General features: G+C 43.4%; 1 protein-coding gene across 1 annotated transcript in view; it reads left to right on the top strand.

Annotated features, from left to right (window-relative positions):
* The window catches only part of ADAMTS9 (ADAM metallopeptidase with thrombospondin type 1 motif 9), a 242,636-nt gene that overhangs the window by 83,072 nt on the left and 133,589 nt on the right, over positions 1-25,975 (top strand). Inside the window, exons 13-16 of the mRNA XM_066596646.1 lie at positions 291-472; positions 553-689; positions 9,574-9,691; positions 13,329-13,424. Of these exons, the coding sequence (XP_066452743.1) occupies positions 291-472; positions 553-689; positions 9,574-9,691; positions 13,329-13,424 (533 nt within the window). The remainder of the gene's footprint in view (positions 1-290; positions 473-552; positions 690-9,573; positions 9,692-13,328; positions 13,425-25,975) is intronic.

The raw sequence follows: 25,975 nt of genomic DNA, 5'->3' as shown, positions 1-25,975 counted from the left end.
AGTAGTACTATATCACATGGTGTCCATTCAAATGAATGGGTAACAATGTAGTGCATGGTCACTTTGAGTCCTCCAGACAGGGAGACACTCTTTGCATGAGCTCTCTTCTATCTCTACAACGATCTCCTGCCCAAGTCCCTCTTTCATGATGCCCACATGCTCTTACAGGACATATGGAAAAGGGTTACTCAAATGGGACAACCGCTTTAGGATTCACCTAAAAAAAACTGAATATCATGACACTTTACGTTGTAGAACAGTTCCTAACATTTTCCTTGCTGTTTCTTCAGGCCAAAGAATGGTGGTAAATACTGCGTGGGACGCAGGATGAAATTTAAGTCTTGCAATACTGAGCCCTGCTCTAAGCAGAAGAAGGATTTCAGAGAGGAGCAGTGTTCTGATTTTGATGGGAAACATTTCAATATCAATGGTCTACCTCCTAACGTGCGCTGGGTGCCTAAGTACAGCGGAAGTAAGTGCTGCCGGATTGTGCCTTCCTCTCGTTCTGCTACGATTAAACGTTATTGACAAAGCATTTCTATCTGTCCGCAGTTCTAATGAAGGACCGCTGTAAACTATTCTGCCGTGTGGCAGGAAGCACGGCCTATTATCAGCTCAGGGACAGAGTTGTCGATGGAACGTCATGCGGACCAGACACAAATGACATCTGTGTGCAAGGACTGTGTCGGGTAAATACTTATGCGCTTGATTAGTGCAGTGCTGATTTTTAGTTCTAGTGGTGTACGTCATCACTTAGAATAAAAAGTAAGTGCGGATTGAAGGGAAGGTATTACTATTTTAGGCTCATATCTCCATACAGAAAGAATGATTTGTAACCATGGGGTAATCTATGCAGGGACAATACAAGACAGGGAGGTAGATGAATAGATAGAGAGATAATGATGATGTTAATAGTAATCTTTATTTCTATAGCACCATCATATTCCACAGCACTTTACAAATCAGAGGGAACATGTACATACAAAATCGGACATAATATACAACATAAGGCCTCTTACACATGGCCATATTTGCATTGCGAAGTCTGCCACCGGACTCTGCAGCAAATACAGCGCGTAGTATTCAATGGCAAAATGCTATTTTATCCCCACAAGCGGAAATTAATTGCAATTTTCCGCTCGCGGACAATAAATCGCAGTGTGCTGCAATTTTGTGCGGTTTACGCACGGCCGGCTTCCATTGAAGTCAATGGAAGCCGTCCTTCCCACGGCATTTCCGCAGTGAGCACTATGGAAGTATCATGGGATAAGCGTTATCCCGTCCCCAGCACCGGTGGCTACTGTGCATCTTAACGAGCTGCCCGCCGGCACATCCGCAGCGTGTGCAAAAGCTGCTGGACAGGTAAGCTGGGGTCGGTGGCCGGGCATCGGGTTGAATTCCGCTGCGGGAATCCCGCATGCGGGGTCCGAACCGCCTGTGTGCAGAAGGCCAAAGGCCGGGCTCACACTGCCGTATGCGTAAAAACCTGCATGAGTCTTGCAGGGTTTTACCGCTGTAGAGCCGGCCTATCACCACATATGGCAGCAATATTGTACCGCGCAAGACAGCATATCTCATGCTTGCTGTCATGCGCAGTCTTCCTGTTTTAAAAATTTGTTTAAATGTCTCTCGCTTCACAATGGCGTGTATATACAATGTAATTGCGTATGGGCGGCATTGATTACGCACCCATAGAGAACAATGAGAACTCTCGCATGTAATACAGAGCAAAAAAGAACATGCTGCGTTCTTTTTTGCGCTTGCGTATTATGCAATTCCTTCACACAAATGTGAGTAAACTAGTGGAAGTCAATGCATTTGACTGCCTGCAAATTACAGTGTATTCATCTATGCATTGAATAGCACCCATTGATTTGAATGGGTTTATTCACATTTTTACATTTTGTGCACACAAAAAAAAGGCAGCATGTGCTATAGTTGTGCACCAAGGGTCCCCATAGAAGCCAATGGGCGGTGCACAAATGTGCGCGCAATATGCAAGGGGATGCACGAACCACTGCGCAATTTTGCTGGAAAAAGAACACATCTGGACATCATTAGACAAATTAGCCATTTAAATCAGGATGTAGTTGTGTCTCACAAGCAAAAAACTATACATTATGTGCAGGAAACGTACAGTTAAATACACAGACAAGTGTGCAAAAAACTCGTTCACAGAGGAAATGCGTTGCGCTGAAGTGCGGGCAAAATCCCTTTACCCGTGTGAAGCTGCCCTTACGAACGATACTTTGTTCGCTTATCATCTGTTGTTCAGATCGTGCAGGCATAAAGAACAAATGATGATTAGCCCGTGTAAACAGGCAGTTGCTCAATTCATGAACGACTGCCTATTTACGGTAAATAGAGGCGGGCGGCCGGAAGAGATCTCCAGCCTGATCGTCTTTCATTCACCGAGCAATTATTGCTGGGACGACTGTTGGGCATTTTTGCACCCAACAGTTGTCCTGTGTAAGAGATCCCTTGGGCCACTGCTCTAATTTAAAGATATCGGTACGGAAATGTCCTTTAGTTGTGAGTGTAAATTCTCTATAAAGGGATTATTTCATCACAACAACCCCTTTCAGTATACCCTACTAGGGCATATAGTTATATAGGAGAATCTTCTGTTTGAGAGCCCCTCTATGAATTAGTCACTCTGGTGGATCGGGTCCAAACATGAATTTTATGGACGGCCTTTCCCAGAATGACTACATTTCTCTAATCGTGGTTACTAATGGCAGCTAGAGATGAGCGAGTATACTCACTAAAGGCAATTGCTCGAGCGAGCATTGCCTTTAATGAGTACCTGCCCGCTTGAGACAAAAGGTTCGGGTGTCGGCGGTGGGCAGGGAGCTGCGGGGGAGAGCGGGGCGGAATGGAGGGGAGATCTCTCTCTCCCTCTCTCCCCCCGCTCCCTCCTGCTGACTACCGCTAATCACCACTCCCCCGCGCCGGCACCCAAACCTTTCGTCTCAAGCGGGCAGATACTCGCTAAAAGCAATGCTCGCTCGAGCAATTGCCTTTAGCGAGTATACTCGCTCATCTCTAATGGCAGCCAATGGCAGTTTCATCAAACAGCTGATTTTGTCAGGGACCAGCTGAAACATCGCTTAAAGGAGTTCTCCATAATGAGCAAACCCCTTTAATTAAGTCTTTCATATCCGTGTAGTATTAGGGGAAGGGACTTTATTGCTGGCCTTGGTCCTCAGCACTGACTCCCTATAACGTGAGTGTGAAGATGGTGTGCGTGGCGTTTTCTTCCTTTTTATGTCCCTGTATGTGGATTAATTGCTATATGTAATAGGCAGTAAAGTTACAGTAGTAAAGGCTGAAATGCTTTACAGTTTTTTTCCAGTCTTTTGTTTGACTGATCTTTCAAAATTTGGCAGCATTGTTATGTGGCTTTGAAAAGAACTATTGTGCTTACGTCCAGTCGTGAGGGCGAGTTACCCCTTTTGTCAATCACAAATGACATTATGTGAAGTCTCATTGTATCCTATGAGAAAATTATCAAAGGGCCTTTTCCAGCTTTTCATAACTATTGTTACATATTTTCCTTGTGCCCTAAATCAGTCATTTTGTTGCTGGATGCCTGAGCATTTTTACTTCTGTTCATATACTATGTGACTAAAAGGCTTCAAGCATTTTTTATTCATGTAATAAAATAAATGAAGCAACTTTGCACATAATCTCGAGTTAAGAAAAAAAAAAAAAATCTCTTCTACCGTTTTGTGTCTGCAGCTCCTATGCAGACTTATATGTTTCTATGGTTACAGATCACAAAAAAACCCCTATATACACTGAATGATCACTGTATTAGGAACAGCTGGTGTGTGACAGCGTCTGTTCAGTAATGCGGTGCCACGTGATGGTCGTGTCACGATCTGCTCTCTTATAATGGGCTGACCTCTCCTCTGCGCAGCAGAAGGCGACATTTGGCAGTCATGGGTAAATGTGGTGACTTGAGTGACTTTGACCGCAGGCAGATTGTTGGTGCCCAAAGGTGTGGTACCAGTATTTCTGAAGCATTCACACTTGTTGGCTGTTCTCGAACCTCAAGAGTTTGCCAAGACTGCATACTAACACAGAAACAAAAAGAGTAAGGCTGCGCTTTATGGGGTCAATGGGGTCCGTTTGGCACTGTTTGGTTGCGTCAGAAGACGGAACCATTCAGCCATGGAATTCCCCTTTCCTGTTCCCATAAAATTACAAATACTTCATTAGGAACATAAATAAAAGCTACATAACAATAATAGATAAGGGAACTACAATAAAAGTCACAGATCCAATTGGCATGAAATTAAGGTGTATGCGTATAACAAATCTCAGCAATACATGAATAATACATATAAGTATAAGGTAGGGAGTACAATAGACTGCAGAGACCAATATTAAATAAAGGCTTGCATATTTAAGGCTGCGCTCCTACGGGGCGGAATTGCCGTGAAATTTCTGTGCGGACCCTCCGAACAGAAATTCTGCTGCATTTACAGTATCGGCAAAGTGGATGAGATTTTGAAAATCTCGTCCACAAGCTGCAGAAATATCCCACATAAAAGCCGCGCGGAGAGTGACTTGGGGCACGGAATTCAAATCCACGGCATGTCAATTATGTTGCTGCGGAATTCGCAATTAAACCCACTTCAAAACCTGCACCAAATGTTGCAGGTTTGGATGCAGGCATTGTATGGCTGATCTGCAGCGGAATGTCCACTGCGGATAATCCACTGGAAATCAGCCCCATGTGAGCGCAAATGAGGAATACATTAAACAGTTAAAATAGTCATTGCCAAAGATATAACTACTCCTAACAATATCAGAAAAAAAGCTGAAAAAAATGAATCCCCACCAATGGATCTGAGAAACACCCCAACGTGCATTTTGTTTCCTTCTTCAAGGGTGAATTGTGGGAGCTGCTACGCCCCCTAATATACTTCTCAGGTGATGAGATAATGGCGCTGCAGGCAAAGCAGAGCATGCATGGGAAACAGCAGAAGAAAAAGCTCACGATTTCCGACAGTGGTCGCAGCTGGCACAGACCAGAAAAGGTTGCATGCGCAATACGGCTCACATGCAGAGTCATGTACTGAGTGCGTTGCGAAATCTCAACATGGATGTAATCCAACGGGAGAATTGTCTTATAAATATAGCAAAAGCAAACTTCTAAATACCAAGAAAAAGTGCAAATAAAGTAACTCTGGGATGCCCTAGATCCAAAAAGAGGTAGTATAAATAGATTATAATAATGAAGGAAGACATCAGAATTAAAGCTAGTGAGAGTTCATATAACACCAATAAAAATGGTAAGCAGCGATATAAATTTACATCATAAATATTATACAAGAAATTGTGAAGTTGCAAAAAAAATGTGAACACACCATAATCCAAATTCTTCCCCGACCACAGTGCCAGCTTTCAACAGGACACGGCTCCATGTCATCGAGCTTGGATCATTAGGGTGTGGTTGGAGGAACATGACAATTAGAGATGAGCGAGCGCACTCGCTAAGGCAAATTACTCGAGCGAGTATTGCCATTTTCGAGTACATGCCCGCTCATCTCAAAAGATTCGGGGGTGGCGGGGGAGAGCAGGAAGGAACGGGGGGGGGGGGGAGATCTCTCTCTTTCTCTTCCCCCCGCTTCCCCGTGCTCACTCCCGCAACTCAACGCTCACCTCTGCCAGTCCCCGAATCTTTTGAGACGAGCGGGCATGTACTCGAAAATGGCAATACTCGCTCGAGTAATTTGCCTTAGCGAGTGCGCTCGCTCATCTCTAATGACAATGAATTCTCCACACTGCCTCGGCCCTCAAATGACTTTTACCCCATTGAACATGTTTGGGATCTGCTGGAAAGGGCTCTGAGATCTGCTCTAACCTATTCACAAAATGTGCACAAACTGACGGAGCTGCTGCAGCGGGCATGAGTTTAGTTGGGTAAGGAGGATCTTTGCTACCCTGTGAAAGCTGTCCCCCCGTCATTTGAAAGCCATGATTGGCTAAAGAGGTGGACAAACCCATTATTGATGACGTGTTCTTAATGTAGTGAGCATTCAGTGTATAGTCTCACACTGCGGTCACATTCCCTCCTGTCTGTCTCTATGATAGGGTAGTAAGAAATAGGGAACAGAAATAAGGGAGTACAACTGTAGGAAAAAATAGAACAATTTTAGTTTGTAGCATATGAACATGCATAGGTCTGTATTGGAGCTGGAAGGCATAAAACGGTAGAGGATATTTAATATTTATATGCACATTTCTATTTTTAGTGTTACTACAGATGCATTAGAGCAATAAAAAATGGTTGCAAAGTGTTGGCCTATATCATGGTCATTCTTGCGGAATTTAAAGGAGAACCTCTATGAAACCAGAGACTTTAGGATGCTGCTGAGAATTAAATCCGATTGGACTCTTTGGTCCATTTTTTTGAATAGACTTAAACCCTTTGCTTTGATTTCATGTTTTTATCTTTACACTCTTTACTTAAAAATATTGAAAGTGTTTTTGTTGCTGACCATCAAGTGGATCGTAGTAGCAACAGTGCCATCTACAGGATCAGGAAAATGACTGCTAAACAAACAGAGGCCTGACACATAATCTATTTAGTTATATTAAATTCTAATAAAAAGATAGTACCTGAACTTTTTGCATGGCAAATGGTCTAAAAAAAGGACACCACTCAATGCCACGTACCCAATTCAATCAAAGTTTTACTAGGCACTTAAAGGGACATTAGGCCTAAAGTATATCTCATCTACATTTGCATTACCATATAATGAAATCTACACACAATGGGGTTTTCTGGTTTAACCCCTTGAGTGGCAGGTTTCCTACCACCCTGTCGTGCCCACCAGGGCAGGTTTTTTAAAATGGTCTAATCATTGAATTTTAACTAGTTTTGCAGTTGCGTCTCAAGAGCCATAACTTTTTCATTTTTCCATTGACATGGCCATATAAGGGCTTGTTTTTTGCGGGACAAGTTGTGATTTTTTAAACAGGGGGGAGGAAAAAAAGAAACGGGGAAAAAAGAAAAAAGGGGCCATGTCATTAAGGGGTTAAATAATGCATTAACTTCCTTCTCTGGGTCATTACGACGCACATGGATACCACATGTGTGATTGTATTTTCTATTTTTTACAAAGTAAAGGGAGACAAGTGTTTTTTTAATTTTTTAAATAATTTTTTTACTTTTTTTTTTAAATTTTTTAAAAATTTTTTATTTTTTTTTGTCCCTTTAGGGGACTTCCACAGGGACCCATCAGGACCCCTGATCACATTCCAGGGGTCCGATGGTGACAGCCCTTTACATGCTGCAGTGACAACCCTTTACATGCTGCAGTCACATAGACTGCAGCATGTAAAGGGTTAACACAGCAGAGATCGAAGGTTTTCTCTGATCTCTGCTGTAAGAGCTGGTACCTAGCTGTCCTCTGACAGCTAACAACCAGCTCTCCCTGCCACAGAGACCATTGGCTTGCTTCTGACAAGCCGATGGTCTCTATGGCAACCTGTAAACAAACCAGTGCAGGAGGTTGCCGACATATCGGCAATATCTTCTGCTGGTTTTTCAAAGCCCTTGCTTTGTTCTCTGTGGGTCTGTGCAGGCAGAGCACACTGTCACAGCTTGTGGCATTGTGCTCTGCAGCTCCCATAGTGATACATAGCCCGGAAATCTTCCGGGCTATGTCACTATGAGCAGTGGAGCTCGTCACGGAACTTTTCCGGGCGTGCCACTCAAGGGGTTAAAAAAGAATTTCCAGTACCCTATTTGGCACTCTTTGATCGTAGAGGGTGGTACCCACTAACTAGCTAGAGTGAAGAGAAGCTTCAAAAAGTGTTTTCATCTTCGGAGGATCTGACACCTAAGTTCAGTAAATGGATAGGCTATTCATTTGGGCAGAGTGTAAAAGCAGCTTTACACTGGACAGCTATCATCCTAATAGTTGACATCCCCACCAACCGGGCGATGAGCGAGAATTCATTCACTAGTCGCTTCATTTCAGCTCACCTAAAAATAGTTGCTGGTGGATTATCATCCGGTGTAAATAGGTGGCTTTTAATGACTAGCCAACACCTATGCAGGGAGGTGTTGTCTTGTTTGACGTGCGCCTTCCACCGAACAACAATTGCCTCCTTTTTTGAACATGTTACCACCCCACTCATTGAGTCGTACCAACACATGAATATGTGTCAGTTATCCCCCACTGAACAGTTCCTGCTGGTCTTCAATAGACGGCTCCCTGCTACAGTCTCTGGATGGTTTTGTTCCAGCAAGGAACCACTGTAGCAAATGTTCACTCGAAGATACGTAATTATGTGCATAGAGTTGACTCGGCAACCAATGAGCGTGCGTTGGGGAGGGTTGAAACTTCATATACATGCCCCCAAAGAAACTAGCTATTCAACGAACAATTTGTGTAAATGGTCCCAAGCAGAGGCGTAACTCGAAGCTCCCGGGCCCCAATGCAAAACCTGTAACAGGGCCCCCAACTATAACGCTTTATTGATAGTACTGGGCTCCCTATATGGGGAAGAGGGGCCTTATGGGCCCCCTAAGGCTCCTGGGCCCGGGTGCAACCACATCCCCTGCATCCTCTATAGTTACGCCCCTGGTCCCAAGTATTCATCCAGCAAATTCACAAAATTAAACAAATGAGTAACAATCGCTCTCTAAAGACACACAAACAGTCATTCGTACACTTTAGTGACTATTTAGGCGATAGGTGCCCCATGTAAAGTCACCAATATATTTCATTTTCCCAATAGTAGTACTTTAAAAGGAACCTACGAGTGAAGCCACTAAACCAGCTTGTCGTTATGAGGTTTAGTTTCCGAAAGAATGCCCCTGCGAAAATCATCCATTTCAACATTATCTAGGAAGTTCTAGCTTAAGGAGACTAGCATCAGGCACATGCCAGGAGGCTCTGTCTCCTTCACTCTTATGTTCTGAGGTGCCACTGTCGACCCATGCAAAAGAATTGCTTAGTTCTGCTACTGTATTTAGGTTATGAGCTTGGTTCTGGTATTGTATTTGTGTACTGAGGTTGGCTCATGCTGTATTCATGTTATGAATTTGGTTCTGGTGTTGCATTTTTGTAGTGAGCTTGGTTTTGATATTATATCTATGTACTAGGGTTGGTTCTGGTGCTGTTTTTATGTTATGAGCTTGGTTCTGATGCTGTACTTACACTATGAGCTTGGTTCTGGTGCTGTATTTATGTATGAGCTTAGTTCAGGTATAGTTTTATTCACTGAGCTGTTCCGGTGTGAGTATGCTGCTATCTTGCTCTTTTATCCACAAGCAGAATACAGACATACTGCCTATTAAAGCAGTATATATTGGGTTTTTTCGTTTTTTTTAATGGCTGATGGGGGGAAATCCACAGAGGGTGCCATCTTACCTAAGGCCGACACTGTATATATGTAACTCTCTTCCTTCACACATGCCATATAACTAGAGATAAGGTAGATCAGATGCCAGTTGGAGGAATAAACAGGACCTATGTATGACAAGAATGATGAAAACTATACCCAAAACCTTTTTTTCATGGATCTTTTCAATATCTTTTTTTAAAGCAAGCTGGTTGTGATCACGTCCTAAACTCAAAAGCTAGAAGAGATAAATGCGGTGTTTGTGGTGGAGACAACTCATCCTGCAAAACAATAGCTGGAACGTATAACACAGTACATTACGGTAGGTACCTATAAAGTGAAGGGTCATTTTTCACTAGTGGAATATTATGCTTACAGACCCCTGAAGGCCTATGCTTATTGTTTAGTGCTGTGATCTGATCTCCAACCTGTGGCTCTGCAGGTGTTGTAAGACTATAACTCCCAGCATCTCATGACATTTGTACCACTAGGGGCATTTATCACCTGTCTCGTGGATAGGTGATAAATGTCTGATTGTTGGGTTTCACTGCTGGAGTCTCCATGATCACTAGAATTGGGGTTCTGAGCCCCTTGTCTCTCCTTACTGCAGTTGTGTAATTGTGAGCACACCACTGAAATGATTGATCCCAATACTGGAAGATGTCTGCTGCTTATGTGAACTGCAATATGGGGGATAATTAAAAGGAGTCGTATATGACTATAAAACTGGAAATGTCTTCATCATGGAGATTGCTAAAAACTCAATCTTAGGACAGTTTCAGATGGCTGTAATGCAGCCACATTTTAATGATTTCGACAAGATCCAGACCACTCCTAAGGTCTACTGAACCAAACATAGAACCTTATGGTGATCTAGATTCAGTTCAGTAGGATTGCAAAGGTCTGGCAGCTATGTTGATAATATGGACGCTAAAATGTGGCCATATTATAGCTGCTTTAAGGGCATATTCCCATGCCAGGATCTGGCTAATATATCCCATTATCTTATGATCAATGGGAGTCTAAAAGCACAGGGGTAAAAGTCAATTCAATGGGCTCTATTTCCCTGCACGCCTCAGAGGTTAGGTTAACGCTGTGCACTTCTCATTCAGAGGATTGGTGAGGAGGATCCTAGCACTCAGATCCTACTGATTTAAAAGGTATGTACAACCTTAATTCTAAAAAAGTTGGGATGCTGCATAAAATGTAATTAAATGTAAAGAAAAAAAGAATGCAATGATATGGAAATCTCATATAACCATATTTTTATTCACAATAGCACATAGAATACATATCAGAAGGCGACAGGGAGACATTTTTCCATTCCATTTTTTAAAAATGAATTCATTTACAAATTGATGGCAGCAACACATCACACAAAAGTAGGGTCAGGGGGAACAACTGGCTGGAAAAGTAAGTGGTACTAGTGAAAATGGCTGCATGGTCAATTTCTACTAAGGGACATGACTGTGTATAAAAAGAGCATGATAGAGAGGCAGAGGCTCTCAGAAACAAAGATGGTCAGAGGTTCACCCATCTGGGAAAAACTATGTTTGAAAATTGTAAAACTGCAATAACTTTGAATATCCCACCATCTACAGTACAGAATACCATCAAAAGATTCAGAGAATCTGGAGAAATTCATGTGTGCAAGGGACAAGGCCGACAGTCAATATTGGATGCTCAAGAACTACGGGGCCTCAAGCGGCACTGCATTAAAAACAGGAATGATTCTGCACTGCATGAGCTCAGGAATACTTCAAGAAATCATTGTCTGTGAAAAAAGTTCACCATGCTATCCACGAATGCAAGTGAAAGCTATCAAAACAATCCAGACACACTGGCTTCTTTTCTGGGCCAAAACTTTTTTTTTTTGGTCAAAGTAATCAAAATTTGAAATTTTTTATGGAAACAATAATTTTTGTCTCCTGCCGACTCAAGAACAGAGGGACCATCCAGCTTGTTTTCAGTGCACAGTTCAAAAGCCTGCATCTCTGATGGTATGGGGTTGATTTATTGCCTATGGTATGGGCAGCTTACACATCTTGAAAGGCGTTATCTGTTGATAGAGGTTTTAGAACACCTCATGTTCCCATCCAGATATTGTGTCTTTCAAGGAAGGCCTTGCATATTTCAGCAAAGCAATGCTAAACTACATCCTGTATCCATCACAACAGCATGGCTTCACAGAAGAAGAGTCCAGGTGCAGAATCGGCCTGCTTGTAGTCCAGACCTTCCACCACATTTGGGGCATTATGAAACCCAGGACTGTTGATCCGCTAGACTCCTACATCAGCCAAAAATGGGACAAGATTTTCTCCCACAATTCCAGCAATTGGTCTCAGAGGGAATGCTGATGCCACACAACAGTAGACATACATCCCTGTCCCAACTTTTGTGAGATGTGTTGCTGCCATCAATTTCTAAATGAGTCTATTTTTTTAATGAAATGGAAAAATGTCTCACTTTCAACTTCTGATATGATTTATGTTGTATTGTGAATACAATATGGTTAGATGAGATTTCCAGATCATTGCCTTCTTGTTTCTTTACATTTATTTACATTTTGCACAGCATCCTATCTTTTTTGGAATTGAGGATGTATATCCTGGCGATATCACTTCTTCTCGCAGAAAAACCCTTTAATGAAATCCTCTAGTCCTGGGAAGAAAAGTTGATTCATGTCTGGAGGGAGGGGAGTAATATTACCTGATGTGTTCTGTAACAGATTTGCCATTTTTCAAGGTTCCTCTTTGATCTTTTAAGATGACCACAGTTCTCACTACCATTGCATACAGTGCATTAATAATTTTAAACACTGCATGTAGTCTGAGAGCACGTCTAAGGGCTCAGACACACGGGCGCATCGGCACCCGTACACAGGTGCCAATGCACCTGTGTGACTGAGCCTTCACTGCAGGAAGAAGACGGCCATACCCCAAGACGGACATCTCTCTGCAGCGCTGAAGAAAGAACACATGACCGGTAATGAAGCCAGTCACATGTTCTTTCTCCCGACGCTGCAGAGAGACGGCCGTCTTGAGGTACGGCCGTCTTCTTCCTGCAGTAACACATTAGTACTCTAAGACACTACCAATGCACAGGTTGCATTGGGTAGTCAGAAAAGTGCTGCATCCTGGACCATAGGGAAGTGGCTTGATCTGTGGCAGAATGCCAACAACCAAGTTTGTCAGGTAATGTTACTCTCTCCCTCCTGTCCCGCGACCAGAGGTTTGCTTTAAGGATAAGTACATGCAATACATATTGTCCACAGCTGAAACCCTGCAACATATCTGTACAAAATCTGCGTATATTACTTGTGGATTAGCTACGGATTTTGCTGTGGATTCCTGCGGATTTTGCTAATACGCGAAGGGATAAAATCTGCACTGAAAATCCGCAGAATAAATTGACACGCTACAGATTTAAAATCCACACTGCAAGTCAATCAGGCCGTAGATTATTTCTGCAGCACATGGATGACATTCTTGAAATCTCATCTACTTGGTATGTATCGTAAAATAATGCATATCTGCAGAAAATCTGCGGCATATACACCACATTAGCATCCCCTTATGTTCAGCTTTGATAGAGTTCTCCTTTAATCATGCCTGGGGGAAGCTTTGAAATCTTCCTTCTTCAGAACACTTAGACATCATAGAGCAGGTAACCTCACAAAGGCTCCAGACAATAGTGAGGTTGCCAGGGACAATCCAAAATTTTGAAGAGGACTGTGATATAATGGGCTGTAAGGAGACGTCTCAGACACAGCTGCATGAGATTGTCTTTGTCATAACACAATGAGCGGCCATGCTTTTCTTCCTTTGTTCTCTGTAAACATAGAAAGTTGTGTTTTGAAGTGATGCTACATGCATTTGGCAGAAGTGTAACTCTTTTGTAAAGAACATCCTGTCCATTAATCGGAACTAACCGTGCACTTCATCTTTTGTGCATCCCAGGCTATAATACTGTGGTTCGTATTCCAGCCGGTGCTACTAACATTGATGTGCGGCAGCACAGCTACTCAGGGAAGCCAGAAGATGACAACTACCTTGGTGAGACCACTTTGTGTTTGAATTCCACAGAGAATGTTAAGTACAGACTGTGTCTTAATCTTGGCAAGTTCTTCTGCCTTCTCATTAGAGCTTATAAATATTTCGCTTCTGCTGAAGTCAATTTGTGCTGACACTTTACTGGCTCGTTTTCACATGTGTTATTTTAAGCGTTATTAAAGAGCACCTGTCATAGAAACACTAGCGCATTGCACATACACGATCCTACCAAAAGCTATTGGATACCTGAGCAAGAATCAAAAGTCGGTTTTATTTACAAATGTTAATACTTCCTCCTTTGGCTCTAATGATATTGGATATTTTCCATGACATACTTTCTACTAACATCTGATACACCTCAGCTGGTATTTCCCTCCAATCACCCTGCAAACGTCTGGCCAGTTCTCTCAAGTATTTCTCATATTTCCTGGCCAAACATACCAGCTCATCCCAAAGGTGTTCAGTAGAGTTAAGGTCGGACTCTGCGCAAGCCATGCCAATCGTGGAACATCCATATCCTCAGACCAGTGTATAATGATTGTGATAAGATGCGTTGTCTTGTTGGAAATATGGCTGACCATTCCCAGAGTTGGCAGCACATTAGTGTCTAGAATGTCAAGATACACCTGAGTGTTCATGATTTTTGTCACTACAACCAGTGGACTGAGACCATGACATGTAAAACATCCCCAGATCATAATGAAACCTCCGTCACACTTAACTGTTGGCACAACACACTCAGGCAGGTGATGTTCCCCAGTGTCCTCCACACATCACTCCATAGAAAGTTCTTCCATTGCTTAACTATCCAGTGATGATGCTCCTTGAACCATTGTACATGGGTTGATGCATTGCACTTCGGGATGGACGGCTTGTGTGCAACAGCATAACCCATATATTCAATAGCATGTTGTTCCCATCACAAACGATGTGTTACGGCACTCTGACCCCCGAGCGCCAGATGGGGTGCCCTGACGTCACAGCTCCAGGACGCCGGAGCCGAAGCCGGAGCGGCGCGCGCTGACCGCGGGACCCTGCGCTGCGCTGCGCTGCATGGTGACACTATGGCTGACACCTCCAAGGGTCTGCATCTTATGTAGCATGGTTTAGGACATGTGACATGCTAATAAGACACAATCAATTTTACTGATAGGGGTGTCCAAATATTTTTGGTAGATTAGTGTAGCTTTCATCAAAGGATGTGTCGACCTATTGCAATTAATTTTGTTGAACGGTTAGTCCAAAACGAAAAAACTGATCACAGATTACCCCACTGTTGGGAACCTCAGCGATCAACTGTGATCTGCAGAAGAACATAGCAGGCAATGCTCAATTCTTCTACAATGCCACCACAGGAGAAATGAAGTATTAAACCTAGACATTGAAGTAAATGGGATATCTGCACAATGCATAGACAAGTTGAGTCCTGCAGAGAGAGAGCAAGGGAGAGCTGCTGTTTGTAGCTGCTTTGGCTTATCGATGGGGGTCATGAATGAAGGGCCCCATAGATTAATACAGAATGATCCATTAGGGTATATAAGTGGTTGTGTCAAGTGTCTGATCAGCATGGGTCTAACCATTGGGACTCACATGGACTACAAAACAGGGGCCTCTGTTTCCCTATATGACTGGTGTGGTGGTCAGGCACACTGCTGCTCCATTCAAGTTTATGGGATACCATTGTAGTGCAGTGTTTGGCTGTTGCCCGCAGTCCCATAGAGATGAATGGAGTAGCAGTGTACACGCAGGATGCCCACTGCACAGGACATCCATTCTCATTATCTGTGGGAATCCCAGTAGTCACACCCCCACTAATTAGACACCGGTTCCCCTGTGAATATAAGGTAAATTGGAAACTTGACACAACCCCTTTAAGGTAAATATTAGTTCAGCTCATGTTACTATACTATGTTAAGGTTGGTTGCTAATTGCCTTTTGGGAGTAACAATTATGACTACCTGCTGTTCAGGAGTCTCATTATGAAGGTAGTGAAGCAAATGCATCACAAAATCGTAAAAACCTCTTTATTATTATCTTGGCCACTCTTCAAAATACAAATCTATATGGCTGTATATGGCAGCATTGTACCTATCCCAACAATATTCGCAGGAGTATTTTATCATGCTTTGCAAATCCCAAAAGTAAGTATAGTGACGTATGATATGGTAAATCTGCTAAAAATGAGATTGTGCAACTATATTGTGGAATGGAAATTGAGGCTCCAATGCGCAGACCGTCCCTTCATATGGACAACAATGGCATTAATGGTATACTGTCCTAAATATTATACAAAACATGCACAGCAAAGTAATATGATACAAGGAGACATGTACACTAGCAATTGGAGTGGGCTAGATTATGTCCAGCATATGGAGTGTTCACCAATGTTGTTTTATGAGCAATTGAGATCCTCAAGGTCAATTAAAATATCATACCTAGAAATTGGACTACAGGCATATAGGATCGGTATTAGTGTATCTTGACGCCGCCGGAAGTACTGGTGGAGCCAAGATACAAGGTTTTTGACAGGGGGTTGACGCCCCCTGTTCGTGATTGGCTGCAGGTCATTGTCCCCTTTCTCGGACTGACAGGTCCTTGTTTTTCTGCCTACGCTGACTGTAGCAGGCGTCACAGCAGCCAGGCTTTCACTGTCCCTGCCGCCCACGTGTCGCCATTACAGATTTTGCTTCTGGCCCGCTTGTTCCAACCGTTGCCTTCATGGTTTTGCTGATAGGCCGCCTGTGAGCTGCGCTGCCTTAGAGCCGCCCGCTGTGACTGTCCCTGGCGACCCTTTGCACGTTGTGAGTGTAGGGGAGCCACGGGAGGACAGCAGCTGCAAAGGTCAGTATACATGGCCCCCACTCGGTGCCGCCGCCACACCTGATGCCGTAGGCGCTCACCGTTCCGTGCGACTTAAGTCACGAGCGCTGAGCGCTGCGGCCGACAGCACAGCTTTATGAAGGTCAGCGGTCTGTCGTTGGATGACCACCAGCGCTTGTAAGTACCGAGCGCCGCCTCTGACCTTCCTCCACGGCGGACGATGCTGGCTACAGGACCTGTGAGGGCAAGGACAGGGCAGCCAATCAGTAACAGGGGGCGTCAACCCCCTATCAAGCTCCTTGTATCTTGGCTCCACCTGTACTTGTGGTGGTGTCAAGATACACTAATACCTATAAGATCAACTATCATCAGGACTAGATTGGGGTTTATCCTGAGACACCAAACTGAGACTAGTGATATCAACATGCCTAAGCAACAATCAATGTGATTGACCAAATGAGAATCAGAAGAATCAGTGGAAAAGAAACTTAATGTTTGGGTCCACCGTTGGGTACTGTTGGTTTTGCAATTTTTTAAAACTTTTTATATAAAAATCAACAGATAGCGCCATTAAAAGAACAGTTGGGGCAAAATTGATACTCAGTGTAAGCCTAGTGCAGCACCTCAGGGGCGGCTCAAAGAGCAGCAGTCTGTCATACCCAACCACCAATACCCTTAACGCAGTGTATAAGTTTTACTGGGAGTGTTGCTTTAAAGTTAAAGAAACAGTGTCATACATATTCCCTTTTCTGCTCTGTCACTAGAAATCTATGCCCTCTGTTATAAGCAATTCTTGTATCAACTCTCGGCTCTAAATTCAGATCACGGCTCTACAGTGAAATATAAATTGTTATTGTAAATGATGTGGGTCTGTTCTGTTTCCAGAAGCTTGTGATGATCTCCTAGTAAAGGCTCATCTTCAGCCTTCATTCTGCATGGTGTGATGTTACTGTGTAAGAAACGGTTACAGCTTGAGAAGTGTCCCTGCCACTCCAAGCTCTTCCATGATATGTGTATGCTAGGCTGATCACTAAAGAAAATCAAGGCTGAGCTGTCTGTCCGTAGGATCAGAGCCTTCCATCAGGCTGACGTTACCTTTTTCTTTTCCTTGCTTCCCCTTGTGTCATCCTCTAGGCATTCGACAATTGCCGAGAATTCACGTTGCGCTTTTGTTGTAGTTACATAAATCTTATTATGTAAGAAGTATACACAGTTCTCATCCAGAGTGAATATTAGTAGGAGAAGTTATTGTGTTGGTGTAAAAGTTGTACTATTAAGGCAACACTGTAATAACAGGAGCAGTATAATTGTTATGGTACATCCATGACAGCTCCATCAATCAGTTTCCAGTGAAGAAGCTTTAGAAGCCAAATATTGCCGTATAGAAACCATTGTCATTGGGATATACTGTAAATATGAAGGATAAACTGAAAAATGAGTGCCAACTGCAATGGCTTACGTTACAGATTCTAAAGGGGTCGTTCCTCACCTTTACCAGATTCCTCAATAGAAAACGCTGTCTTGCTATGCATACAGCTATATAGGGGCAGGGATGTGTCATCGCATGGCATAGCAGGGTTGCTATTCAGTAAAAATATGGATGACACTACCTTTGCAAACTCTAATAGTTGCTAAGAAATAGCTGGAGATTTTTTGCACTGCATGGCTGTAACTTGGATGAAGGGAATAGCAGGACATGTGCCATGGGTAATAGACGCAAAGAAGGACTATGCAAAAAGCTAATATGCATTGCCCAGAGTAGTTACAAGATTAGGGCAGGTACCGTAAGATGCCCATGCACCATCAATAGCTGTCTGCTTAACATTCGTATGACGCACAGCTATTTCTTTTACGTACACATGAATATTCGGTTTGGCCAATGGTTCATGTATTTTCTATGGGAACAGTGGAGAAAGCAGCAGGTTGGCACTTCTAGCGGCATCATAACTCCAGGGAGGACAAAAGGATCAGGTGTTGAAATTCAACATGCCAATCCCTCTTTCCCCTGAGAGATGATGTCAAGAAGCCCCAATACACATGCAACAGTCTGGTCCCATTTAAATAGGCAGGTTCAGATGACTTATGGGTATGGGGGGAGAAAATACTAGTTATTGCAATTTTTGTCAAAACATCAACTTCACATAATGTAAATTATGTGTCACTTAGTAGAACATTCCTTAGCAAAGATTATTTCTTTGCATTCTTACAATTTTTGCTTTATGATGCCTTTCAGCAACAAAGCATAATTTATGTCTATATTTTGTAGTGTATGTGTATTGTTTATACACTGTGAAAAAAAATCAAGTCCCTAGAAGGAGTTGTTTTGCTGCCAAACTCAGCATGCAGTTACATCTCTGGAGACCTAGGAGTAAGTGCCTCGATCGGCACACTGCCCCCACTACTGGTGTGATGGTCTGGGGGGGCATCGCATACGACAGTCGGTCACCCCTAGTAGTGGTACGAGGGACAATGACAGCTCAGTGATATGTTCAGGACATCCTGCAGCCACATGTGTTCCTCTTATGGCGGCTTCCAAGAGCCAGCAGGATAATGCTCGGCCGCACACACAAGGGGGGCACAGGAATGTCTCCACAATTGTCACACTTCCGTGGCTGCCAGGTCCCCAGATTTATCACCAATAGAACATGTATGGGACCATCTGGGACACCAGCTTCAACAGCATACAAGTTAGCACGATCTAGAGACTCAGTTACAGCAAATGTGGACTGATATGCCGCAGTATACCATATGGAACCTGTATACCTCTAGAGGCAGTACAACAGGGTACTAGAGCCTCCATACCCATCTGTATTACATCTTCTATCCAAGCTAGAGGCGGTACAGCAGGATACTAGAGCCTCCATACCCACCCGTATCACATCTTGTATCCACGCTAGAGGCAGTACAGCAGGGTACTAGAGCCTCCATGCCCACCCGTATCACATCTTGTATCCAAGCTAGAAGAGGTAAAACAGGGTACTGGAGCCTCCATGCCTGCCCATATCACATCTTGCATCCAAGCAAGAGGCGGTACAACAGGGTACTAGAGCCTCCATGCCTGTCCGTATCACATCTTGTATATAAGCCAGATGTGGTACAACAGGGTACTAGAGCTTTAATGCCCATCTGTATCACATCTTGTATCCAAGCTAGAGGTGGTAAAACAGGGTACTAGAGCCTCCATGCTGACCCATATCACATTCTATATCCAAGCTAGAGGTGATACAACAGGTTACCAGAGCCTCCATGCCCACCCGTATCACATCTTGTATCCAAGCTAGAGACGGTACAACAGGATACTAGAGCCTCCATGCCCACCCATATCATATCCTGTATCCAAGCTAGAGGTGGTACAAAGGGGTACTAGAGCCTCCATACCTATCCGTATCACATCTTGTATCCAAGCTAGAGGCAGTACAACAGGGTACTAGAGCCTCCATGCCCCCTGTATCACATCTTGTATCCAAGCTATAGGCAGTACAACAGGGAACTAGAGCCTCCATGCCCACCCGTATCACATCTTGTATCCAAGCTTGAGGCGGTACAACAGGGTACTAGAGCCTCCATGCTCGCCCATATCAATCTTGTATGCAAGCTAGAGGCAGTACACAAGGGTACTAGAGCCTCCATACCCATCCTTATCACATCTTGTATCCAATCTAGAGGCAGTACAACAGGGTACTAGAGCCTCCATTCCCGCCCGTATCACATCTTGTATCCAAACTAAAGGTGGTACAACAGGGTACTAGAGCCTCCATACCCATCCATATCACATCTTGTATCCAAGCTAGAGGCAGTGCAACAGGATACTAGAGCCTCCATGCTTGCCCATATCAATCTTGTATCCAAGCTATAGGCGGTACAACAGGGTACTAGAGCCTCCATACCCATCCATATCACATCTTGCATCCAAGCTAGAGGCGGTGCAGCAGGGAACTAGAACCTCCATGCCCACCCGTATCACATCTTGTATCCAAGCTAGAGGCGGTACAACAGGGTGCTAGAGCCTCCATGCTCGCCCATATCAATCTTGTTTGACAGCTAGAGGCAGTACAACAGGGTACTAGAGCCTCCATACCCATCTGTATTACATCTTCTATCCAAGCTAGAGGCGGTACAGCAGGATACTAGAGCCTCCCTGCCCACCCGTACCACATCTTGTATCCAATCTAGAGGCAGTACAACAGGGTACTAGAGCCTCCATACCCATCCGTATCACATCTTCTATCCATGCTAGAGGCGGTAAAGAGGGTACTAGAGCCTCCATGCCTGTTTGTATCACATCTTGTATCCAATCTAGAGGAGGTACAGCAGAGTACTAGAGCCTCCATGCCCATCCGTATCACATTTTGTATCCAAGCTAGAAGTGCTAAAACAGGGTACTAGAGCCTCCATGCCCACCCGTATCACATCTTGTATCCAAGCTAGAGGCGGCCCAACAGGGTACTAGAGCCTCCATGCCTGCCCATATCACATCTTGTATCCAAGCTGGAGGTGGTACAACAGGGTACTAGAGCCTCCATGCCTGTCCATATCACATCTTGTATCCAATCTAGAGGCGCTACAGCTAGGTACTAGAGCCTACATGCCCACCCGTATCACATCTTGCATCCAAGCTAGAGGCGATACAACAGGGTACTAGAGCCTCCCTTCAGAAGCTCAGTTTTCCATAATAAATTCTCCTTTGGCTCTGATATTGTATTCACTTACTTATATCAACGTTACAATCACACAGAGGAAGTTTCATTTGATTCCGACAACTCCTTCTCAGGGGAGCTACTTTTTTTGTCAATTAATGTATCATAGATTGGCACAGTACACCCATATTCTCCCATTATATATTCTGGGGACATCAGAACATTTTTGAAAAGAAAATTCTTAAAATGTATTGCCTTTAAAAAACATTTTTATACTTGTCTACTAAGAAGTACCACTCTATAGTGAATTCGATTTAAACAATGCTTTTCTATAAGATAAGAAAAGCAATATCTAAGTAAAGTCCTTGAATTATTATCTTCTGTCTGGTTAAACCTCTATGCAGCCGTTAGTCTTCTTCCAGTGAACAGCAGACCTGCCCAAGTATACAGCGAAAAGGAAACAACTTAGAGAACATGTTTATCCTATTTCTTGCCAGCCAATGGTCATTCATATAATATCATACATAGGCTGGGTCCACCAAATACAAAGATGCTCTTAGTTAGGAGCTCTCTGCTCTGACTAATAGTAGAGTGATCTGAGTGGGGGCCCCTTCTTCCTCTATGGCGTTTCCTCTATGCCCTCTTGGTTGTCTTGATGACAATAGTTAATTTTTCCTTTGTATCCCTACACGTTAGATTGATGTTAGCCAAACCTGACTATTTCTTTGGGACCAGCTAAGCATCTAATGTGTATGGGGGTTCTGAATTTCCCGCAGTGGCAAAGTAGGGTTGGGCTGTTGAATTTCAAAACGTCTAAAGCTGGTCATACACTTGAGAGAATGGCTACACAAAATACATGATTTGGGCCATTTTGGGCAAACCCAAAAGAATCTGATTTAGGTCATATGCCATTCATTGTGTATGTGACTGCTACGGTACTATCTTCTTTTGGGCTCAGAGCAGCGATGACCAAGACTCTTGCACTTGGTGGAGGACACTTAGGAAGGGGAGTATGACTTATTTATTTTACCAGTCCAAACATAGAATTTTTTTTCGAGCCCAGGTAACCTATACTGCAGATAATAGGATTGTCTATACAAACGATCCTTCAGATGATTGATTGGTCACATTACTGCTGATTGATGTCTCAAGTGTAGGGCTAGCTTAAAGCTTTTCTTACAGCCAGAGGGACCTGACTGTGACTTACTCCCATTTTCCCATTCAGAACATATGTACGCACCCTGACCGAGAATTCATGGAAATTGGGGGGAAATGGGAGGAGCAACTGTCGACTGAATGAGTGTTCATCTGACTGACAGCCATATAAAATGTATAGCCAGCTTAAATGTGATGGAGATAGAATAATTAGATTGTAAGCCCTATTGAGGATGGGACTGTTGTAAATGTTGTGGGAGGCATAGATGAGTCAGCAGCAAGAGAATTAGTGCAGGGACAATTTTTCTGATGGTGATTCCCCTGCAAGCCTAAATACATTCATAGACCCCGTTGCATTGGGCCAACAACATATGGTTTCTCAACCACCAGATAAGGCATGACTAGCAGTTTGGTGATGAGATGAAGCAGTTGCGACCACATAGCAGCAGGCGAGATTTCGATGCTTAAAAAAATCCAAGTTTTACCAGATGTCAACTCTCTTCATTCAGGCTTTCGTCAGAAATGGTAGCGCAGCAACAGGTCACCGTGCCTCAGGGGCGTAGCTAAAGACTCATGGGCCCAAGTTCAAAAGTTTATCTTGGGGCCCCCCAACTTCTCTTAACCCCTTAATGCAGAGGCATAACTTGAAGCTCCTAGGTCCCAATGCAAAACCTGTAGCAGGGCCTCCAAACTATAATGCTTTATTCATAGTACTGGGTTCCCTATATGGAGAAGAGAGGCCTTATGAGACCCCTAAGGCTCCTCGGCCCGGGTGCAACCGGATCCCCTGTATACCCTATAGTTACACCAGTGCCGTGTTTCCTTAGAGCAACATAGTTTCATAGCGGAGTTCTAGTGTTCTTCTATACCAAAGCAATCTACTTGCTAGGTAAACTGAGTGGCTTAACCACGAAACAGTAGCTGAACAGGAATATCCCTGCATATCTCAATCAGCGTCCCCGCGCATTACTACCAATGCATGAAACGCACTCCTTTTTATGTCCGCCATCCTATCCCCGCATTTCCAAGATATCTCAGCCCTGTGCTACGTCACCACAATCACAATTTAAAGTTTCCACATATAATTTATAAAAACAAAATAAAAGGTAAATAGAATATACAAATCAAATAAATTCTCCCTATAGCACTGGGGAATTGAATATAAATAATAGAAAATTGAATGTGTCAATCAAGTTAAGCCATATATTTCATATAAATTAACCGTATATGATACACCCAATTACCTGGATCTCACTATGTCACTGTTATCTGCTCATTTTTGCTTTGAAAGCCTCTTCAGTCTGGAGAAATCTCTATCTTTAGGCTGTAATGCTTTCCTCCAAGTTGGGTGCATGAATAAGAAATCAATGTGAACCGTACTATTTGCAAACAGTGCACCAGGGAGGCATCTAGTGTGCAGCCTGGAACAGCTCTCAGATTAATCAACATAACCTAGGCCCCTTAACCCGAAAGAGAGTCTCTTTCATCTTCGCCTTCCCACCGAACAATGAATAAAATAAGGTTTTGTCATAGCCGCCAAGAGATCTGCTATTTATACGCCGACTATATAGATGCAAATGGAAAAGTGTGCACGCATACGCTTATTTCACAGCTCAGTGAGCGTGTGTGACTGCTCTGTGTGAACTTCACAGTGTTTTTGTGAGACTGTAGCAGGAATTTAACATTGTCATCAGATCTAAAGAGTAAACGTTTACTCATTGGTGTAAACGGCCGCCCAAGAACACAAGGCGTATACTCCTTCATGTCGAAGAGGGAAAACTCCACTGTGGTGAAGAATGAAAATGTCATTATACAAAGGACTTCTTGGAATTCAGTTTCTTTTTGAGTCGGAGAGTTTTGTTCTTGGAGAAGAGGAATGTACATCGGAGCAGGGCATGTGGCTTTCAAAGGTCGCCACATTCTAGTACTTGTATCGAAGACCTCAAATGACTTCCAGGATACAGTATATGATGAGAAAGCGGTCTGTTTGTGATCATCTAGCAAATGGGAAAACGCTTGTTCATCTGACAGTTATCTCCCACAACCACTCCTTAACCCCTTGAGTGGCAGGTTTCCTATCACCCTGTCGTGCCCACCAGGGCAGGTTTTTTAAAATGGTCTAATCATTGAATTTCAACTAGTTTTGCAGTTGCGTCTCAAGAGCCATAACTTTTTTATTTTTCCATTGACATGGCCATATGAGGGCTTGTTTTTTGCAGGACAAGTTGTGATTTTTTAAACAGGGGGGAGGAAAAAAAGAAATGGGGAAAAAAGAAAAAAAGGGGCCATGTCATTAAGGGGTTAAATAATGTATTAACTTCCTTCTCTGGGTCATTACGACGCATGGATACCACATGTGTGATTGTATTTTTGATTTTTTACAAAGTAAAGGGAGACAAGTGTTTTTTTTATTTTTTTAATAATTTTTTTACTTTTTTATTGTATTTTTTTTATTTTATTTTATTTTTTTTTGTCCCTATAGGGGACTTCCACAGGGACCCATCAGGACCCCTGATCACATTCCGGGGGTCCGATGGTGACAGCCCTTTACATGCTGCAGTGACAACCCTTTACATGCTGCAGTCACATAGACTGCAGCATGTAAAGGGTTAACACAGCAGAGATCGGAGGTTTTCTCTGATCTCTGCTGTAAGAGCAGGTACCTAGCTGTCCTCTGACAGCTAACAACCAGCTCTCCCTGCCACAGAGACCATCGGCTTGCTTCTGACAAGCCGATGGTCTCTATGGCAACCTGTAAACAAAGCAGGACATTGCCGACATGTCGGCAATATCTTCTGCTTCTGTCATAGCCCTTGCTTTGTTTTCTGTGGGTCTGTGCAGGCAGAGCACACTGTCACAGCTTGTGGCATTGTGCTCTGCAGCTCCCATAGTGATACATAGCCCGGAAATCTTCCGGGCAGTATCGCTATGAGCAGTGGAGCTCGGCCCCGGAAATTTTCCGGGCGTGCCACTCAAGGGGTTAAATATGCACATTTGGCTCAACCAAGCATGCATGTTTATTATAATGGGGAGAGGTGTATTGCAACAGCTTTTCTCTGTCGAAATACAGCATCGGGAATGTTGAAATTGGCGGGTTAGGATGACTTTGATCTAATTTGTATGGCCATCTTTACACAATTAAAGCACAATTCCTAATATTTGGGTCTCATCCAGTGTGACTGCTCTACGTCACTATGCGGGATGTTGATGATTCCATATCACGGACCTGTAGGCACTCCATATGCCACATTATAGTGCCTTGTGAGGCTTTTGTATTGTTATCTAGAAGCAATGCCTCTAATGGAGAAAAGATAATGGTGACAGATAAAGGTACAGTATCCCCATGTCAGGTTGTAGATGAGGTATTATGGACCCTTACACCAAGGATTCATTATGCAGCTGTCTATATGAGCCCCTTGGGTGACCACACATATTTAGAGGTCCTAAACACCTTTGGACATTCATGCAGCTCCAGTTTCCGACATATTGAAAAATGTCTTATGTCTATATCGAGCTCTTCTGATCAACAGAAGAACATGGTATTTCCTCACAAAGGTTCATGTCTTTCAGGGTGTTTCTAAACTCACACTGTAGATCATTTTTTCAGACTTTTTTTATTCTTTTACTAGATTTATAGTCTAGCATAGCTCTCAAGATCAGTTTGCCCCTGACTTTCCTTTCATAGTAGAAACAGGTTTCAGGCAGCACAACTCTTGTAAGCGCTGTAGGATGTGTGGGTGCATATTACTCAATGCCTATACAAGATAGTCCGCAGAAATTAAAGGGGTTGTCCTGCGAAAGCAAGTGGGTCTATACACTTCTGTATGGCCATATTAATGCACTTTGTAATGTACATTGTGCATTAATTATGAGCCGTACAGAAGTTATAAGAAATTTTTCACTTACCTGCTCCGTTGCTGGCGTCCTCGTTTCCATGGAGCC

Source organism: Eleutherodactylus coqui, chromosome 3, assembly GCF_035609145.1.
Source record: "Eleutherodactylus coqui strain aEleCoq1 chromosome 3, aEleCoq1.hap1, whole genome shotgun sequence".
Taxonomy (NCBI): domain Eukaryota; kingdom Metazoa; phylum Chordata; class Amphibia; order Anura; family Eleutherodactylidae; genus Eleutherodactylus; species Eleutherodactylus coqui.
The sequence above is the reverse complement of the archived record's forward strand: the minus strand, read 5'-3'. Positions and strand labels throughout refer to the sequence as shown.